This window comes from Myxine glutinosa, chromosome 11 (assembly GCF_964187855.1).
Source record: "Myxine glutinosa chromosome 11, kmMyxGlut1.1, whole genome shotgun sequence".
Classification (NCBI taxonomy): domain Eukaryota; kingdom Metazoa; phylum Chordata; class Myxini; order Myxiniformes; family Myxinidae; genus Myxine; species Myxine glutinosa.
This window is the reverse complement of record NC_136271.1, coordinates 105,490,512-105,512,710: the sequence shown is the minus strand read 5'-3', so window position 1 is coordinate 105,512,710 and position 22,199 is coordinate 105,490,512. Positions and strand designations below refer to the sequence as shown.

At 42.4% G+C, this 22,199-nt stretch overlaps 1 protein-coding gene across 1 annotated transcript in view; it reads right to left on the bottom strand.

Moving 5' to 3' along the window:
- Positions 1-824: 824 nt before the first annotated feature.
- Positions 825-22,199, bottom strand: part of LOC137437041 (latent-transforming growth factor beta-binding protein 2) — a 95,332-nt gene continuing 73,957 nt past the window's right edge. The window contains exons 20-24 of the mRNA XM_068131360.2: positions 17,972-18,109; positions 17,068-17,235; positions 1,779-1,946; positions 1,508-1,657; positions 825-1,410 (exon numbers count right to left, since the gene is read on the bottom strand). Of these exons, the coding sequence (XP_067987461.1) occupies positions 1,238-1,410; positions 1,508-1,657; positions 1,779-1,946; positions 17,068-17,235; positions 17,972-18,109 (797 nt within the window). The 3' untranslated portion in view covers positions 825-1,237. The remainder of the gene's footprint in view (positions 1,411-1,507; positions 1,658-1,778; positions 1,947-17,067; positions 17,236-17,971; positions 18,110-22,199) is intronic.

The window sequence follows — 22,199 nt, the reverse complement described above, 5'->3', positions numbered from 1 at the left end:
CAAAATATCTCTCCAAAATACCTCTCACTGCGTAATTCAAAATATCTCTCCAAAATACCTCTCACTGCGTAATTCAAAATATCTCTCCAAAATACCTCTCACTGTGTAATTCAAAACACCTCACTGCACTGAAAAACGGGGGGACAGGAATACTGTAGAATAAAGGGTGGGGTGCCCTTGCAATACCTTCTCCCACCTGGACCGGTGCTACATGATATACATTTACACATGATATACATTTACATGGAGAATTGGCGCCCTGGATCCCCCAAGACCACTAGCAAAGACGAAAACACCCCTATATTTTGATTGGAGTCATGCTGATCCTATGTAGCAAGACTAGATCTAATCAGCCCAGAAATGGAGGACGAGTATCTCGACAAACACACACAACCAAGCACACATGGCTCCGTGAATTATAGCAAGGATGCCAGGAAGAGAGGACAGTAATTCTGAGGGGAGTTAAGTGTAGAATTGGCAAGGTAAACAAGTTGGCTGGAGGAAAGGGGAAGAAAGTTGGGTAAAAATGAAGGAGGGTGAGGGAAAATAGAAAGCTGGTTCATAATTTGTGAACTAAATCAGGCAGGCCAATGTGTGCCGGTACATGGCTGTTACCCTGGCCAAACTTGAAATTGCTGTATTGATTTAAAGGGTGCGCTGGATCAGCTGCACAGCTATGCATCCAGAAATGACGCAAACAAGCAATCGGGTGCTGCGTTTGCAAGAATGAAGGGAGAGCAGAATTGAGGGTGGTGGGAAGAGTTTGGGTTGGGGGTTTGGGGTGCAGGGGGTCAAATTATTTCACCAATGTTCGTGCGAACGTATGTTGGACGACTTGCACATGGAGATGCAGAGCAAAGGTTTAATTGAAGTGCTGTACACAATGAGCAAATACGAAAGAATAAAATAACCAAACACAGTAGTATTTATTAACAAATGGAAAATACATCATCGCAGATATCACAGTGTCCCTTGGTAAGGCTCATACACAGCTAATTTACAAACCACCTCAAACAGGTCATGTTTCGTTTCTTAATCAAACACCCAGTGCATCACCTGTAGAGTATGGTGTGGCTCCAGTAAAGACTACTTAAAATACAACGCACGGATGTGAGGAGAGAACATCATTGGCCAAACTCTAATACTGTACAGGAACCAGTCCTGCCATCAATGAGTCACTGTCCAGGAAATTAATACTTTGGTTTGCTTTAGACACCAATAATTTTCTGCTTTCTGGTTAAACGTCTCGCTGCCTGATGGTATGCCATGTACTCGGATCGGGGACACACTTGGGAGAATCAGAAAGTACCGGCCTGTATCCCCAGTCACAGATACACTGGTACGAGCCTTCCGTGTTGAGGCATCGCCCGTGCATACAGAGGGACTCCACTTCTGCACATTCGTCTACATCTAGAAGGCAGTACAGTGAAAAGTAATGAGTATCACCTCATCAGGACAAAAACAAGTACATGTGGGTTCTGAGAATAATTTTGGGCTCTGGTCCTACCAACACAAATGACTTGGGCCAGGTTCAGGTGGAAGCCGTCGTAACAATCGCAGGTGAAGCCATCGGGGACACGGACACACCGGCCATTTTCACAGCCGTGGGCGATACCACACTCCTGAGCCTGCAGACCTGCCACCTCATCTTTCGGTCCTGTCATGGTCAAAGATCAATAAACATCGGTCACATTAGCTCAAAGTGCAATCATGAAGCAAGTCTCGGCAGAATTTAAAGGTACAACTGAGGTGCTGACACAGAATGATCTCTCTCCTACCTTGCACAATGTCTGGAAGATACACAGAAGCGTGAGGAACCTCAGACCGTGGTCGCTGATTAATCGGCTGAGGAATGTAATGAAGACCTTGCTGAGGGCCAAGTGCAAAATCCTCATGCCTGGGACGTCCAGATCTCCACTTGGTGTTGCAGAGCAGAACAAAATCCTCTGGAGGGCAGGGAAAGCGAGGCTAATCTACTGTGAAACCGAACGCTGGTGCTAAAATCGACAACAACAACGTGGATGGAATTGGGGTCAGCAATACTCGCCTCTCGCAGCAACACATTTCAAGCAATTTCAGGCCTTTTCCATTTCAGGAAATAAGGAAAATGACATGTTCAGCATGTGGCAAGCCGACCTCAGTGGCCTAAGTTAGGATCCCGATAAGTGGTGGCACACAGGTGCTTGGTGTTGGGTGTGCCCGCATTTTCTTTGGCTCTCGTTTCCACACACCCAAGAACCCTGCTGTATTGGTTCAAATCCAACGTCAGCATTGCCCTTGAATGCAATTTTAAAATACCAAAGTGCTTTTGGTGCATTTCTTACATTCAGCTCTCTGAACAGCTGTCAAGAGCAGGTATCTGTAGGCAGACATTTGTGAGCATATGTTTCACCTGGCCCCACTTCCTGCTTTTATTTGTTTTCATAAATCTGTTCTAATGTAGAAGTTACCCTGTCAATTGGGGCCTGCTCCCAACTGGCATGGTAACTTTTATACTGTTTATATTTCGAGTTGTAAACAGCCGTGGTCAATAAGCGAGTGTAATTAGCTGCAGCTGCCGTCGTGGGTGAGGAACGTGAATTGGCATTGAGCTTGTAAAGCTATCCTTCATCTCTGTCATTCTCTCCCTATTTGTAAACACATTACTTGTTTCTTAACTCGGTTTTGATAGGCCTAATTCAAATTTTGTTTGTTTTTGTACAGCACTCCTTTCCTATTCCATCTCCAGGTGCTGCATGACGTCATCGCCAGGCACTGAAGGGGGCCGGCGATGACACGCGCTGAAAGGGAGTACTCAGTTTTCACTCTGTTTGTTTTCTTGTTTCTTTCTTTCTTGTTTGTCTGGGCGATATCTCAGCCATCCTTTGCGCTAGGAAGTTGAAATTTCAGCACAATAATGTGCACGTACTTTAGCAAAAACGGCGTTTTTTGTTTTTTGATTAATAAATTAATTGAATAATTACTTAATTATTATCGATTTATTAAGTACTTAATACTTATTTATTTCCTTTCTCATCTGGGCATTATCTCAGGCACCTTTTGAGCTAGGAAGCTGATATTTGGACACGACAATGACCAAGTGATTGGCTGTAAAGGCTATTTTTGATTTAATGATTAATCAATTAATTGATTGATTACTTAATTATTCAATTAATGACTTAATTAACTAATTGAAAAAAGTTAGATTCAGATGAAACGGTGGTGGTTTAGGTATTTGATTGGCCAATTGATTAATTATTTAATTATTTTACGATTATTATTTATTTATTTTCCTTATTAATCACTTATTTATGTCCTTTCTCATCTGGGCAATATCTCAGGCACCTTTCGAGCTAGGAAGCTGATATTCGGACACGACAATGACCAAGTGATTTGGCTATAAAGGATATTTTTAAAATATTTATTCTTTAATGAATTAATCGATTTTTCATTGATTAATCAGTTCATCAATAGCCTGGTGTTGGCTTAACGGTTGGGGTGCTGGCTTGGGACCTTGGGATCGATTCTGAGTTTGAATCCTGGTCGATCGTTGAATTAACGCCAGGGATTAGTGACTCAGCCTGTCATCCTTTCAAGGTCGGCAAATTGAGTACAAGCTCACTGGTAATTGGGGCACTGCATCAGTGGCACAGCCGTGCATCCAGAAAATGATGCAACCAGCAGCCACAGGCTGAATACGAAACAACACCTTTCACGAGCCTCGATTCAGTATCCAAAAAACAACAACAAAAAAAAAACACCAATTAATAAATAAAAAAAATTCGATTGAAAATAACTTATTTAATTAATTTGCAAAAAGTTACAGCTTTGGATGAAACACTGGTGGTTTAGGTATGATATTAACCAAATTATTAAGCAATTAATTATTTTACTTTTTTTTTTTTTCCCCCCACAATTTATCACTCAATTATTGTTTCATTTCGCAACTCAACACCTCTCCCTTCCAATACCGTCTCTATGTGCTGCATGGAGGCATTGCAAGGCACCAAAGGCATCCCAGCAATGCTGCGTGCTTGAGTATATGTTATTTATATATTTATTTGGCATGGAGGATGGTGTACTTTTAATGTATCTGTACTTGTGAAATCCACTATAAAGAGAACGAGGACATATCCGAATTATTTCTTACTATATGACTACTCCTAATTATTTAATGGCTTCAAGTATTCTATGGAAGTCTAAATGGACTTCCTACTGTTAGTCTTCGATATATATATATATATGTAGCCAATAAAAGTGAAGCTTATACTTTAGTGATAAATATTTGATTAAATCTGCATAATGGATTATAGAAATTGCTAACATTGGCTAACATTGATCATCTATGCAAGGAAAGAGATACAATGTTTGAAAGGGTATTGAAATGTACAAAAGGCAAATGGGGCTGTTTTCATCAGACAAGAACAGAAAGAGTCTCCGGGAGGCTGCATGCTGGGAAAAACAACAAGTCTGCACTTCGTCATCTTAAGATACTTATCCTCAATGGTCGGAGGTGTAATGATAACCAGATGCCTTATCGAGTCCATGGCACCAGTCTGTCCGAAAAACCTCTGACCTTTCCATTCCTCAGTCTGACTCCTGAGACAGCAGGAGATTTATTTTGTTCCCAAACTTACTGTAAAAAAGGAACTGCATTCAATCACTCAATTGAAGATTGGCTGGACACGTTGTGTTGAACCTGTAATTGTATATGTCGGTATAGTATTGTTAAACTTTGTTGTAATCCTTGTTGTATTCGAAGTGAATCTTCTCCGGGGAATTAAATGTTCAAAATTGTTCTTGGTGTGTGGCCATTTGAATCGATACACCTTCGTCAATTCCCACCTTATGGGATCGACCAGGAAAAGTCGTTATTTTAAGTCCTTCATGAACCGGCCAGTCAGACCTGGTGTTTGACTGGAGCAGATTTGGGCAGGAATGTCAAACTTGTTCAGAATGCCGGTGATAACTTGCGCCTACCCTTAAGAAAATACACCTTGGGATCTTTCACTTCAACCAGATAATGCTAGATGGGATACCTGGCTGAATTTCTATCAGAGGGACGGCACCATGTGATGCAATGCCCTACCTGCAAATAACCAATTTGACAATTTATAATCAGGTTGGCCAAACCCCCCATGCCAAATAAAACCCAGAATAGACAGCTCAAAAGTAAATGTGCTACCCATGCACCATGCTGTCAGACCATATGTCTCAATTAGGTGCTTTCTTGGAAAACAATTGAGTATAATAAAAGAGCAAGGAAAACAAAAACAGAATTAACAAGAAAGAGCAATCAGAGATTGCAAACCCTCGCCAGGATGTGTTTTCAGTGGTTTTTTTTAAGGCTTTTTGTGTTAAAAACAAATATGGCGGCCGAACCACATGACCGATGACGTCATCATTTTTTTTTTCTCCACCAATTTATCCCCAGATGATGCTCAAGAAATTTCATCTTGATCGGATGAAGTTTTGTACTTGTCGAATTATGGCGTCATAATGGAGGCACCTATGACATATGACATCATTAACATATTTTATTCCCCATGGAGAGTTCTTTACAATGAGCCATTTCTCAATTTTTTCTATTCAGCGCTTTCGGAGATATAGAGGTGCAAAGTTTTTCGGTTTTTCCAAGATGGCGCCCATACCACGTGACCTATGACGTCATAATTATCATAAAAAATTACACAGGTGGAGTTGCACCTATGGTGGAAATTTTCTGTCAATCGGACCAACGGTTGCCGAGAAAATCATATTTATTCTGTGCGGACAAACAGACAAACGGACCCAAATGCAATACCCTCTCCTCCTGCGAGGGTATAACTAGAATGGCACTCTGTAGAGAGTGCTCTGAAGAGACCTCCGGGCACATACATAATGGCACTCTAGGGTGCATACCTCCACCACGCTGAACAGTTTACGGTTTGTATCCCATTGATAGGTTAAATCTGGATCCGACAAGAAGCAAAATATCATCAGCTTGTTCTTGTCACCTTCCCAACTCATTCACTACATTTTGTCATAAGTCAACCACAATGTTTTGAGATATCGTGCTATATATCGTTTTTGGCCCTTTCTCTCAATGGTGAAGAATCACTTTAAAAAAAAAATTATCGCATCTGAATCCATATTTAGATCTTCACCAAAATTGAATCGATTTGTCCTTGTCACTCACCCAAACAGTCCACCAAAGTTCGTCCATATCCGTCCATAACTTTGAGATATTGTGCTATATATCAGTTTTAGCCCTATCACTCGATGGTGAAGCATCACTTAAAAAATTTAATCATTCTCGTATCCGAATCCATATTCAGATCTTCACGAAAATCGAATCAATTAGTCCTTGTCACACACACAACCTCTTCACCACGTTTCGTCTGAATCCGTCCATAACTTTTTGAGATATTCTGCTATGTATCGTTTTTGGCCCTATGTCCCAATGGTGAAGAATCACTTTAAAAATTCTAGTAGTCGGATCCGAATCCGGATCTTCACCACAATCTAATCATTTTGTCTTTGTCACATACACTACCTCTCCACCAAATTTCATCCGAATCCGTCCACAACTTTTTGAGATATCTTGTTCACAGACAGACAAACACACAAACAGACAGACAGGGTTGAAAACATAACCTCCATCCACCGTCGGTGGCAGAGGTAACTATCTGGAAGGAAAGAACTTGAAAATTGGAAGGAGGTGGGCTTGGAGGTGGGAGTTCACAGGGGTAGAAAAGATTATGGTTTTGGATTGGGGATGGTCTGAGATGGTGGTGAACAGCTGTCTTGAAGACTAGGAGGGAAGAATGTGATTAAAGATAATGTGGAAGTTGGTTTCACAGGCGGGAAAAAAAGGAACGAATGAGTGGTGGTGAGCAGTGGTTCTGAATTGTGGGAGTTTCACTAGAAGGGGCTTGCTGGTGGACCTCGTGTACCCTGCAGATCCCTGGTGGAGAGGAGAGGATGGAGGTTCAAAGCACGGAAACGGCAGAATGTGCAAGACCAGAAAAGAGGCAGAAGAAGACGACAGAAAGACCACTGATCTGACAGCGATGGCAAAGTGATAGGCCCATAGACTCAGCTCCATAGTGGGAGATTACAATGATCTACGGATGAATGAAGCTGCAGATGAAGGCCTTGTAGGTGGATAAGAGTTCAGGTGTGCCAAGGATGGACTTTGTATGACAAAGGATGCCCAGTCAGCAACTAGCTTTAAAGGCCAACTTTTTGAAATGTGGTTTGTCCAAGAAAGATCATGGCTGAGAGTGAGACTCAAGAGTTTGAGTGACTGAACTTCTGTAAGAGAGTTGTTGAGAAAGTCGATGGGAGGGGTTGTCATATGGTTCCTTCAGAGAGAGTGAGAGAGAGTGCGCGTGACACTGAGATTTGTCTGGATTGACATTGTCAGACAATGTCAATTGAGACATTGTCGGGTGACATTGTCGGGTGTTGCTTAAAATAGATACAGTTGAGGAATTGGAGAGTTGGGACGGGTGGATAGTGCTCCATGTTGCAGAAGAAGAGGTGTATACAAAGTCAACGTTAGGTGGTATTAAAAGACATATTCCAAGTGTTTGACCAGTTTGTGATTTTGTCAAGGTCTGAAGAGAGGGAAGAGTCTGCAGCCTGCTTGTCTGAAGGATGAGGGATGTTACTGCAGAGGTTGGAGTCATTATCAAAGAGATGGAGCATTTTCTAGAGATTTGTCAGATATATCATTAATGAAGATCAGGAATAGGACTGGACCCAGAACACTGCCTTGGGGCACTTCAGCTTTGACAAGGAGAGAAGAAGGGATTCTGCTGAGAGCTACACATTGGCTACAAGAGTGGAGGAAGTCAGTAATCCAAGTGTGGAGTTGGCCATGGATTCCATAGGCGGAGAGTTTTTCGAGCAAGGCGGGATGCCAGACTGCATCGAAAGCTTGAGATATGTCTAAAGAGACGGCCCTGATCTGTCTGACATTGAGGGCATCCATCGATTGTTGGGAGAGAAGAAGCATCAAGTCCAAAGTGTAGTGACATGGTCTGAATCTGAATTGATGATCTGAGATGACGCCGTTGGAGAAAAAGAAGGATTTCATGTCAACTGCGATGATGAATTATATGACCGTGCTGATGATTGGAAGTCAGATATATAATTGGTCTGTAGTTAAGGGGATAATTGTTTGCACCTTTTATGTAATGCAGTGATGTTGGCTGATGTCCAAGCAGATGGAATATGACCTAGGGCAAACGACAGGGTGAAAAGGGCAGAGAGAGGAAGTGCAAAAGTAGCAGAACAGGTTTTTAGGGCACGTGAGCTGATGCCATCTGGTCCAGTTGCAGAATCAGAGTTGAGGATTGCCAGAAACTTCTTCACATTCTCAGGTGCCAAAGATGTCCAGAAGCAGTTGGGTGTGACTGGAAAAAGTGGGCACAGAGCATGAGAGGGTTTGGGGACACAAGATTTGGAAGCAAATGCAGAATTTAGGCATTCAGCCTTCTCACGATTGGAGTTGGCTGTGGTGCCATTTGTAGAGAGGGAAGGTATAGAGGGGGAGTATATATCGGAGACAGACTTTAGAAGATTGCCACCACAATTTTGAGGAGGGAGAAAAGTTGGAAAGTGTAATGTTGAAGTTGAACAGATGTTGTTTTCTGGCTCTCTTCGGAGGTAGAGTGAAGGAAGCATGGGCGAAATTGAAGGAGGTTAGTGGAGTCACGTGTGATAGAAGGATGCAGTGAAAATTAAAGGTTAAAATCTACAAGAAAGTGATGAGACCGGTTATAATGTATGGTGCAGTAACATGGGCTTTGAGAAAAAGGGAATAGGGGTTTCTGGAGAGGGCAGATATGAGAATGCTTTGGTGGATTTTCAGAGTATCACTACGAGAGTGCTTGAGGAATGAGGAAATACACAAGAGAGTTGGAGTTGTAAGTATCACAGAAAGGATCTGAGAGACTAGGTTATGGTGGTTTGGATACATGAGAAAAAAGGATGAATACACAATCAATAAAGCATGGAATGAGCCAATTCAAGGGAAAAGATTAAGGGGGTGACAGGTGGAGTGAGGTAGTGGAAAGAGATATGAAGAGTGTGGAATTGAGAGAGGAAGATGCGGATGACACCAGGCAGGAATGGAGAAGGCAGATTAAAGTGGCTGACCCCTAACTTGGAATTAAAGCGCAGAAAGAGGATTTGTCTCTTTCTCTTTTTTGTCTATAGTTCTCTCAACGAAGACACCTGCTCTGCCTCTCACCCATGCCTGCAACAGTGTGCACTGGCACGTATGCCGTTGACAGTGCAGTAACGCCATGCGACAGTACATGACTGCAGTGTGGAAATAAAATGTAAACTACAACATGACAACATAATTATGTGGCTCTTAAAAAAATTATATATACAGTCACATGAAAAAGTAAGTACACCCCATGTAAAGTTTTGACTTTTTCAACATATTTCAACATACAGCTATTTGATCTTCATTTCAACAATATTGACAGATAAAGGTGATATAAAATAACAAATATCATGAAACATTTACATTTTGTAGTCCATTGTATAATTTAAATAAACATAAATGCAAATTTCGCATGAGGAAAAAGTAAGTACACCCCTACATTTATCACTACTTCAAATACCTAAAATTAGAATCAGGTGCACCAGCTCAGGTGCAAATGATTAGAACATCGTTAGAGAGGATCTTGGAGGAACCTGTGTTATTTAAACCTCAGACATTTAGTTTGGTTTGCTCTTTGTTGTTGAAGTGTGCGGCGTCACCATGCCTAGATCAAAAGAGCTCTCTGTGGCCTCCAGAAAGAAGGTTATAGATGCCTACGAGTCTGGGAAGGGATTTAAAAAGATCTCCAAACAATTTGAAATCAATCATTCGACTGTCTGGAAGATCATCTACAAGTGGAGAAGATTCCAAACAACTGCCAACTTGTTCAGGCCAGGCCGCCCCAGCAAGTTCAGCCCGAGAGCAGACCGCAAGATGCTGAAAGAAGTCTCTAAGAACCCCAGAATGTCATCACGGGACCTACAGGTAGCTCGTGCCACTGTTGATGTCAAAGTGTACGAGTCTACGATTAGAAAGAGGCTGCACAAATTTGATCTACATGGGAGGTGTGCCAGGAGGAAACCTTTGCTGTCCAGAAAGAACATCAGGGCAAGACTAAAGTTTGCCAATGAACACCTAGGCAAAGACCAGCACTTCTGGAGCAATGTGCTCTGGACAGATGAGTCATAGGCAGAGCTATTTGGCCACAGTACCAGAAGACATGTTTGGCGAAAACCAAAGCCAGCATTTGACCACAAGAACCTGATACCAACTGTAAAGCATGGTGGTGGAAATATTATGGTTTGCGGCAGCTTTGCTGCATCAGGGCCTGGGCAGCTCACCATCATAGAATCCACTATGAATTCTTCATTGTACCAGAGGGTGCATGAGGATAATGTGAGGCCATCTGTCGGAAAGTTGAAGCTCAACCGAAGGTGGACCTTGCAACATGACAATGACCCTAAACATACCAGTGAATCCACCAATGAATGGCTGAAAAGAAAGAAATGGAGGGTTCTGGAATGGCCAAGTCAAAGCCCGGATCTAAATGCCATCGAGATGTTGTGGGGGGATTTGAAACGAGCTGTGCATGCAAGAAACCCCTCAAACATCGCACAGCTGAAAGAATTCTGCATGGAGGAGTGGGCAAAAATTTCTCCCAGTCGATGTCAGAGACTGGTAGACAGTTATAAGAAACACCTACTTGAGGTTGTTTCTGCCAAAGGGGGGAATACCACCTATTCGAGCCAAGGGTGTACTTACTTTTTCCACATGCGAAATTTGCATTTATGTTTATTTAAATTATACAATGGACTACAAAATGTAAATGTTTAATGATATTTGTTATATTATATCACCTTTATCTGTCAATATTGTTGAAATGAAGATAAAATAGCTGTATGTTGAAATATGTTGAAAAGGTCAAAACTTTACATGGGGTATACTTACTTTTTCACGTGACTGTATATAGTATATAAGTTTCAGTCAGGTCGGTCTTTTGGCTTCCACTGGTAACATGTAACCCAGTGCTACCTGCTGCTTGGTGGGGTAGTCGGCGACTAAACTGACTACCCTCACTGGCTGCCAGTGGGGAGGGTGACTGTGACACCCTGCAGGACTAAAATCAATACCTGTTAAAGAGCGGATGAGTTCCCTTCGTGAGCCAACGACAATCCAGTAAGGAAATGGTGTTTCGTAAAAAGCACCAATCCGGTTGGACCGGTTTTTAGGTAGTAGGTTGTAGACAGCAACTGCCCAGGGTAGTACTACCGTTCGGACTTAGGAGCGTTAAAGTGGTGCCCGGAACCATCTTACACGCTCTGTGTCAGGATTGCTGGTCTTACTTTCTGTCTCACTCAAACTATACAGCTACTGGGCTAGCCTTAATCTCACTTTCTTGCAATTCACTTTTCATCATGTACACTTTTCTTACTCATTTTCACTCCTCACCTTTACATTCTCTCTTTTATTTCCTCAAAACCTCTTAGACTATTCTCTCTTTCTTCACTTTTCTATAAATGCAGTTCTTTTATTTAAGGCCTGGCCTCGATGAAGACTATATAGTCTGTGACTGGAGAGCCTTCAACAATATATATATATTAGGGTGGTCCTCAAATGTAAACATTAACTTTTCTAAAGTGCTTTTCCATTTTTTTCTTACACCTGCAGAGAGAACAAATTGTGTAAAATTTCATTTCATTTTGAAAACTTTTACCACTGTCACATGGCCCCTGCTAATCTGCTAATCAGCACTATACAGAAATTATTTCGGTTTGTTTCAGTTATGATGGCGAGTGCAAGTACTTCAAGAAGAGCAACCAGAAAAAAGAACCATGTGTGGCTGATAGGCTGCCATATTGAAAAACTACCAGAAACTCGGCTCCCATCTTGGCAAGAGATTCTGCAGCGATACTTTAAGCTACATCATGCTGAGAAATTGGACATAAGCAGTGCCGCAACAACTGTTGTTCGTGAGACATTATGCATCTGGGAGAAAGCACGGATCCCCACTGCAGATGAGCGGAATATCATTGCAAAACTAGAGAGAAAAGTAGAACAATACAGATCCATCCTGAAAGGAAAGAGCCGGCGATCTGTCCCTCAGATAAAGAAAGAAGAGCAGTTTCAAACCGGTCTACGTGACTTATTTGACATTGCTCATGTTGATGTCCTTGATCTGATCAAAATACCAGAGGACCGTGAATTCCTTAAGGCACAACGGGAGCCAGGTCGACTGGGCTTTATGGTTGGTGTTGACAAGGTGCTAGCAGGAAAAGAGGAGCGGACACATCAACACGACAAGGTGTTAACTGAAAGAGAGCAGCATGAAAAAGAGAAGAAAGCAGCCCGAGAGGAGACTTGAGCTAGCATCATCAACAGACAGCAGTGCTGAAGCCAGTGATCATGATGACTCTGGTGTTCTATCTGCTTCAAAGAGGCAGAGCCGAAAGCGTGCAAGTAGCATTGTTACACCGGACCTAACAGCAGCTCTCGAACGCACCAAGGTTAGCGATCGATCAGCTGTTCACATCTTGTCAGCAGCAGCTTCTGCTCTGGGACACGACCCTTCAGAGTTGGCCATCAACCACACATCGATCAGGAAATCCAGGCGGATCCAACGGAAGACAATTGCAGGTGACATCCAGGCATCCTATGCTCCAAACACAAGTCTGGTGGTTCATTGGGATGGCAAGCTCCTTCCAGACGATGGGACTAAAAAAGTTGATCGCCTTCCTGTCATTGTCAGTGACCCACAAGGAACTGGAAAGCTTCTGGGTGTGCCAAAGCTGCCAGCAGGAACTGGACTAGCAACAGCTGCTGCTGTTATGCAATGCCTAGAAGAATGGCATTTGCAAGACATGGTGGCAGGTATGAGCTTTGACACGACAGTCAGCAACACTGGTTCAGCACTTGGTGGGTGCACTATTTTGCAGCAAAAGCTTGGACGACCACGATTACATTTTGCATGCCGGCATCACATTCTGGAACTAGTGGTAGAGGCAGCAATGGCAGCATTCAAACCATTTCTTGGTCCATCAAAAGGACCTGAGATAGCCGTCTTCAAGCATTTCCAGTCAAACTGGAATTCCATTGACCAAAGCAAGTTTAAGCCAATGATGCCTGATGACCTGGACTCTGTAGTTTCAGGTGTATTTTAAAGTTGCAAAGAAGATGTCGTTTCATTCTGCATCCAGAAACTGGAATTGGGCCAACTACGAGATGACTACCGTGAACTTCTTGAGTTGACTATTATTCTGTTTGGTGAGCGTCCTCCGAGAGGATTCAGGTTCATGCAGCCAGGAGCTATGCATCGGGCAAGATGGATGGCCTGTGTGATTTATGGAATCAAGATCTACTTGTTCCGTGATCAGTTTCGACTGACCCCAAAGGAACTCACTGGCATAAAGCGTTTTACAGCATTTGTTGGAGCAGTGTATACCAAAGCCTGGTTCAGCGCTCCATCTGCCATTGGTGCTCCTGCTGGAGACCTAGCTCTCTTAAAAGCACTCATTTTCTATCCTGATTCAGTGATTGCCGAAGCCACCAGCAAAAAGCTTTCCAATCACTTGTGATACCTCAGCGAAGAACTGGCAGGACTTGCTCTGTTTGATGATAGTGTTGAGCTTGATGTCAAGCGAATGATAGTAGCTGCTCTTAAAGAAGAATGCCAAGAGAATCCTCAACCACGGGTACATGTGGATCTTACAGCAAAAGAAGCCATCGCTGCCAAGACTGTTGCAGATTTTGTTACTTCTGCCTCACTGCGAATTTTTACTGCATTCAAAGTCAATACTGATTTCCTAGAAAAGGACCCTGGTGAGTGGGCCGATGACCCATCATTTCAGTCATCACAGCAAGTATTGCGCGGTATTGCCACTGTCAACGACTTTGCAGAACGTGGTGTAGCATTAATACAGGACGACAATCAAGTCTTGACAAAGGATGAACAGCAGCGCCAGTACCTGTTGCAAGTTGTTGAGTGGCATCGCCATCAGTTCCCCGACGCAAAGAAGATAAGGAGGAAATAATTTACCACAGAACTTATAAATGAGGAATCAATGGTCTGGAGGACTCTTACTCTGTGTGTTTATGATGATTGTCATACATTCTTACTGATTTGGGATTACATCTGAGTGTTAGTTTATTAAAAACAATTTTGTGTGTCGATACTGAAACATTGTAATTTTCAACCCATGTGTGACAGTAGTAAATAAAGTCGTATCTTTGGCACATTTCATTGTCGTATCAGCAATTGCTGCACAACCTGTTAGCAACAAGTGTCGCCTGCCACGCTGGCACATTGTCTCTGCCCTGCTCCTTGACAATTAATTGCTGGGGTGAGACTCAATCTGTGTCTTGCTTCCCAGTCAAGTTAGGGGGTTCAACCTGTGTATATTAATGGCTTAGATTGGTCACAAATAAACAATTTGCAGCATGTTGTCCTGATGACGGGAAAATAAGCCTTCGTTGGGACGGCATGGTGTTAAAGTCATGGGGACTCACTCCTATGGAGGAGGGGTCCAATTGTATGACCATGCATTCTGGCCCTTCGGGGTCAGGATGCATGTGTTTTGATTGACCATGTGCTTCAGCCTTTGGGTTGAGGTGCATGTGTATGCCAATGGGTCAGTCTTGATAGACGGTGTGCCTTGGCCGTGGGGTCAAGGTGCACGTCCAACGCTGTTTAAATGGTTGATTTTTAAACTTTATTATAAAAAAGGCAGGCCTCATAAGGCCCATAATGAGGGCGTAATCTAGATCGACATCTCTGCCTTTGTCTATTTGTGACCATGGAGCTTCAATCTCAGTCTGCAAAGACTTAAGGGTGTAGTACTGGTGAAAAATTGAGAAAACTACATAGGTACCTTTGAGAGGTATCTAATTTTCAGTTTTTCTTGAAAGATATAATCTTGGCTCTCAGACCAGTTTCAACGCTTCTTTGTCATATTACATGCATATAATTTGCATAAATTAGACCGTCAATAAAAAACAAGGAAAAACAAAGAACACATTTCTACTTCTATCTTCTATGTCACCTATCATTCTTTTCACACAAAACTTGGTACATGTATTATACATGTGTTACTCTTCTACCTGATGAGAGGATTTTGTGAAATTATGTCAAATGTTCACTAATTAGCTAATTATGCCAATTACCAGATAAAACTTGGTTGTCCTTCAATAAATCCACAATGGCTACTCCTATAAACAAAAGCTTTCATCATTTTAAAGGAAATGATATTCTGAATATCCTGTCCAAATTTCAGCCCAAAAGAATGATGCAAATTAAAGTTATAACAAATAATTCTACTTCCGGTTATTGAGGGGCATGTGTGATGTGAGAAAATTTGGAAATTTTTCAATAATTAGGGGTACTTCTATGACCTATAATAGCATGATTCTTGTTTATAAGACTATAAGGAAACTGTTCAGCTAAATAAAAAAAATAAAAAATAAAAATCACCTGTTCACCAGTACTACACCCTTAAGTACCACATGGATGCCTCCTAGTCTGGAGGTGATGTGTTGGTGTAATTTATGCACATGACGTCAGTGTCATGTCATAGGGTTAGTGTGCTTCCTTAGTCAAATATATATATACACCTTTCAAATAGTTTTTTTTATATAAAAATGGTGGCATTAGAATATGTATATATATATATAGATTCTTTGTTGAAATGTATTGCGATGTGTATACTTATAAAGAAAATTTGGTCATTATGGACCGCTTTTGAGTATAGGCCCGCACCGCGTGTTGACAAGCGGCGAAGTGAAGTAAAGGGGATTTCAACTTTGCCACTCTCAGGCCTCATCAGCCAATGAAGGAAAGGAGTGACATCATGCGGGTTGTTTTAATTACACGGCCCAAAGTAGTGAAACTTGCACTCCACCCGAGACTGCACCCCACAATCCGCCCGAGATTCGGCACCAGATTCCAAATCTTTGGGGTTTATTTCTTTATGTCGTTTGAACTCAACCCATTCCTTCTTGCTTTTCCTGTGAATAAACGTGTGTTTACGTTTGAATTCCGTTCCGTCTGAGTCGGTCTGACTCTCCCATTCGGTCACGCGTGGGTAAATTGGGTTTAATCTGGAAAATAAGCATCAGTGTGGCCTTTTGCGTGGCTGGCGTGTGAGAAGTTTCACGAGTCCGACCGCGTTGTCATTACATTAACGAGTGCGGCAATTAATGGATTAAAAGATCGCTGGGTAAACCACTCGGTTTCATCTTGTGGAGTACGATTACTCGTGGCACGACACGTGGTTGCCCTTAATTTGGTTTCCTGACTTCTACATTTATACGTCTTCGCGCTCATGCGGCACAGCACCTGTACATGTGACGGTAATTTGTGTTGTCCATCACTTTGTATTTAAACAGGTGAGCAAGGAAATTTACTACTCATTCTTCTTCCATTTCATTGCAAAGCAATGACATTATGAACCTCATGGGCTCATAAAGGGGTTCAGGGAGAGTTAGGAAGTGTGTTTGTCCGATCCTTCATATCCCACTTGGATCTGTCCTCGATTACAAATGAGGTGGATTTGAATGTTAAGAAACATGAATAAAATGATTTTGAAAGGTTTTGACCACTATTGTTCATCAAAACCAGGGGTTCCCATAATACGGGGTTGTGACCCGAACTTGAAAAATCCCACTCAAAATCCTGGTGTTTTTTTCCATGTTGAAAGCGTTTTCCCCGACAGTGTTTACCGTAGGAACCGGTACCATTTGGGTCGCGAGGAGAATGCGATTTCAAATTTTGGGTCACGGACAAAAAGGTTTGGGAGCCAATGATGTAAACTTTCAGAAGCATCATTAAGGGTGAATGGCCGAGCCAGTTTACTCATGAGTCAAAGTCCTGAGTGCATGTCTAATAGCTCAGAAAAAAATGTAGCCGAGTACAAATCCTTGAGTCCGGTCCAACATCCCTCCTTTGTATATTGGAGGGATTGGGTGCGGTTGGTTTGCTTGAAAAGAAGCACTTTGCATTTGCTGGAGGTCCATTAAAGAATTGTAATTGTAAAAGCTCATAAGATTCTACATACCGGATGCTTCTGGTGGACACAGGGCACACTCTACCCCCCATGCCCTGCCATGGAGACAGCAGCATTCAGTGTACGTTGTCTTTTGCTCGGTAATAGGTTGTCCACACATCCAATTTTGAGACACGTCCTTCCAGCAAACGTCCAAAAAAACGGCACTTTGCCCAGGTTCTGGATAAAATCAAAGTCACAACATTGGGGGCAATGCCACAGAGGAAAGACATATCAACACATGGAAGGCATGCCAACAAAACAATATAGGGATGGTACATGGCAGGGATCACCCAAATGCTTCTTTTTTTTCTCTTTTTTTTTGTATACAAAACCGAGGCTCGTGTAAGAGCTAATCACAATTCTCACCATAAATGATCAAATGTGTTCAAGTCAGGATTTAGACTGGGTCACTCAAGACCATTTATTTTCTTCTTATTTAGCCACTCCAGTGTGGCCTTTGCCATCAATCACAAAAAAAACAAAACCGGATACACAAAACATACAAAAAAGGGAGCGGGAGAGAGGGAAGCACACAAATACAGCAACAGGGACAACGGGAGATCTGTGGGAGGGAGAGGGCTTGGGGGTGAGGAGGCATGGGGAGGGGTGAGGGAGGGGTGGGAGAGGTAGAAAACACATGGACACTGCTGGAACTTCCAGGAAAGAAAAAAGTCGGTATTTCCCAAAAAAAAAAGTGGATCTGGGGTGAATTAACGGGGGTAGAAGAGATCAAGCTTTTGGATGGGGGAAGATAAGAGATGGTGGTGAACAGCTGTTATAAAGTCATATTGTCACATTGATTAACTGTCAGTCATATTGGCAAATGTTATTTATCATTTTGGATTAAGAGAAGTATTAGGGTGATGCCAATGAACGAAGACCAATGTGATGATTTAAGGAGTTGGAGACTTGCCTGTGATGGTACGGTTAACACAGCGCTTGCCCGACATGTCCAGCGACAGTGGAGTTTCACAGTGACACACATAGCTGCCACGTGTGTTGTGACACAATCCATCGATGCAACTGCCTTCCATCTCACACTCGTCTACATCTGTAGAAATAACATCAATCGGAGGTTATGCACATCAATTTCCTACATTTTATCACTCACGTCGGCTAGCTGAAAGGGCCATTCTTCTGGGCCAAAATATCTCATATTCAAGCTGTGTGTGGAATGCTCATGGCAGCCAAAGATTAGTGAGCGAGACAAACAACCGGAAAAGTTTCTCAAGCAAGAATGTTATGTTTTTCTTTATAGCCCTTTGAAAACGAGACGTTTAGACATAAATTGTGCTTAATTCCAAATGTTCTCAAACAGCCATCTGAGCATTTGTGCAAAAGCTTCTCGAATTGGTTTCAAGGTTTGTTTTTTTTCATGCTGATGGAAGCTGCTTGTTGGGCCACACTTCTTCTTTGCAGCTTTTTACATCATTCCGCCTTATGTAGGAACCACCAGCAAAAATGTGGTGGAGTTCTCTTACATGAAAATATATAGAGCCGTAAAGTGATCCAGCAGCGGTATGTATTTGTCACCAATTATTTCAAATGTGGCTTAGACTCATATCCGGGTAGGCCGTACCCATCCACCATTGTACCACGTATGAAACGGGCTGTGGTCACTACACGGTGTCATTCTGTCACCGAGAAACGGAATTTTGAATCACGAACAAATTAATATTTTTGCTCTTCTATTGTTTTTATATTATTTTTATTTTAAAAAATACAACTATTATTTTTGCTGTTTGGCTGTGTGACCGAAAGCTTTTATTGTGCTCCCCGAGTCATTTTACGTAATACAAGGTCTGTGAGTTCTTTCTGCTCTAGGTCCGTGAGTTCTTTCTGCTCTAGGTCTGTGAGTTCTTTCTGCTCTAGGTCTGTGAGTTCTTTCTGCTCTAGGTCTGTGAGTTCTTTCTGCTCTAGGTCTGTGAGTTCTTTCTGCTACAGGTCTGTGAGTTCTTTCTGCTCTAGGTCTGTGAGTTCTTTCTGCTACAGGTCTGTGAGTTCTTTCTGCTCCAGGTCTGTGAGTTCTTTCTGCTCTAGGTCCGTGAGTTCTTTCTGCTCTAGGTCTGTGAGTTCTTTCTGCTCTAGGTCTGTGAGTTCTTTCTGCTCTAGGTCTGTGAGTTATTTCTGCTCTCGGTCTGTGAGTTCTTTCTGCTCTCGGTCTGTGAGTTCTTTCTGCTCTAGGTCTGTGAGTTCTTTCTGCTCTCGGTCTGTGAGTTCTTTCTGCTCTCGGTCTGTGAGTTCTTTCTGCTCTAGGTCTGTGAGTTCTTTCTGCTCTCGGTCTGTGAGTTCTTTCTGCTCTAGGTCTGTGAGTTCTTTCTGCTCTAGGTCTGTGAGTTCTTTCTGCTCTCGGTCTGTGAGTTCTTTCTGCTCTAGGTCTGAGTTCTTTCTGCTCCAGGTCTGTGAGTTCTTTCTGCTCTAGGTCTGTGAGTTCTTTCTGCTCTAGGTCTGTGAGTTCTTTCTGCTCTAGGTCTGTGAGTTATTTCTGCTCTAGGTCTGTGAGTTCTTTCTGCTCTAGGTCTGTGAGTTCTTTCTGCTCTAGGTCTGTGAGTTCTTTCTGCTCTAGGTCTGTGAGTTCTTTCTGCTCTAGGTCTGTGAGTTCTTTCTGCTCTCGGTCTGTGAGTTCTTACTGCTCTCGGTCTGTGAGTTCTTTCTGCTCTCGGTCTGTGAGTTCTTTCTGCTCTAGGTCTGAGTTCTTTCTGCTCTCGGTCTGTGAGTTCTTTCTGCTCTCGGTCTGTGAGTTCTTTCTGCTCTAGGTCTGTGAGTTCTTTCTGCTCTCGGTCTGTGAGTTCTTTCTGCTCTCGGTCTGTGAGTTCTTTCTGCTCTAGGTCTGTGAGTTCTTTCTGCTCTCGGTCTGTGAGTTCTTTCTGCTCCAGGTCTGTGAGTTCTTTCTGCTCTAGGTCTGTGAGTTCTTTCTGCTCTAGGTCTGTGAGTTCTTTCTGCTCTAGGTCTGTGAGTTCTTTCTGCTCTAGGTCTGTGAGTTTTCTGCTCTAGGTCTGTGAGTTCTTTCTGCTCTAGGTCTGTGAGTTTTCTGCTCTCGGTCTGTGAGTTCTTTCTGCTCTCGGTTTTTGAGTTCTTTCTTTCTTTCTCTCATGGTTGTCCAGAGTGATGTACTCAGAACTATGCATGAAAAGGCATATTGATCTCACACACACACTGCAAATTACCTGGTTACATTCTGCCTCCGCACATCCAAATATTCCACTGTTTCTTTAGTTGCCTGCTATTGGTCTTATCAAGTACCATGCAGTTGGTGATGATTTAAAGTGTTCATGTAACTCTGTTTTTGCAGGGCCGGTAGGATGGCACATCCGCCTTAAGCCATCTTACCTGCTTTTGAATCACGGCCCAGCTATAAACTATCATCCTGGTATTTCACAGGCGGCGTGATTCATCAATGTGTCTGCCATCCTTCAGATTGATGTTAAGCTGGGCGTCCCGTCTGCCGACACTAGTTGGTGGAATGTAAAGATCCCACGGTGTCCTTCATGAAGAGTAGGGGGACCATCGCCGGCGACATTAACAAATTCCAAATTCCTGCTCTAACTACTGCTGGGAGAGGGATGGAAAACCACCCAGCATGCCCCCTCGCCAAGAAACTGCTTCGGCAGAACCAATGTTCTGCAACACAAAGTATGGTACGGTACATTGGATACATGCGTATGTATCAGGTGGTTGCTAGACTGCCTATGTAAGCATAGCATGGGCACTCCAGTGCTATAACACAACATATATTCTCAAAATAAAATCCACCGGGATACAAACTTATCAACCAAATAGAGAGGCCACCTGGCGGTGCCCGTTGGGGTGAAGGGGTGGGGTGAGGATTGGAGGGAGAGGGTACCCCGGCTGGGTGAGCTTTACCCAGCAGTGGTTTTGGGACAAGTTTTGAGACATTGAAAAGCTATGGAGTTGTAACCTCATACTAGTGTACCTTTTGCCTGCAGGCTGGCGGCAGCACTGCATAACCCCACTTTCCAATATACACTTTATAGCGGCCTTTGGTGGCCACAAAATGGATGTCAAGGCCAACATGTGGGAGATTAAAACCTTTCCCTGATTATGAAGTACTGACACCCCCATAAGTTGGGGTGTGTAGATTATACGGTTCAGCCAAGAAAGAGTATCGCACAAACACAAACAAATGCACAAAAAATACTTGAAAATATTTTTAATGATTTCAACGTTTTCAATGTGTTGGAACCCCTACATAGTTTTTTTCCCCATGCAGCGCAGGGTACCCCTCCCAAGCTGGGTTACCCGATTAAGATCGGGTTATTTAGGCTTTAGTAAACCATCAGGACAATTGATGTTTAAAGCTCTAGTAAAATTTAACATGAGAGTGCACGATGGCAATATAATGGGCCAAATGACCCCATATCCTTGTTTGAGGTCAGTTTCTTGATTTTCAAACTCTGAAACACACACACATACACACACACATACATACATAGAATTGCCTTGTGGAGGTGGTGGTGGAGTGTTGTGCCCATTCCCTAACCCTGAGTACCTCGAGCACATTTGCAAAATTTGTTGTGGATTGGCCCAGCCAGCCAATAGGCCCAGCCATACAGATGGAAATCAGAAGTGGGTTTCCCAACCTCACATGGCAATATGTATATATATATATATATATATATATATATATATATATATATATATATTATATATATATATACACATATATATATAAATATATATATATATATATATATATATATATATATATATATATATATATACACACATATATATATATATATATATATATATACTATATATATATATATATATATATATATATATATATATATATATATATATATATATATATACATATATATAATTATATTGTTATGAATTTTGGGCTAGAGTGATATATAGAGTCAGGTAGGTCTGTGTAGGTATCATGCTCCGATTATTGTGATAGGGAACCCCACATGTAATAAGTTTGTTTAGGCGGTTTGTTCGCGTAAGTGTATATGTGTGGTCATACAAGGATGGCCTTGTGTTAAATAGAGTAGGGATTATGTTAATTCCCCTGTGTGTGAGACTTGGTGATCTATCCTTTGTCCCGTATAGCAACACACATAGCACAGGCAGGTCGGGAGCCACACCCAGAAGGACTCGCTATTAGGCAG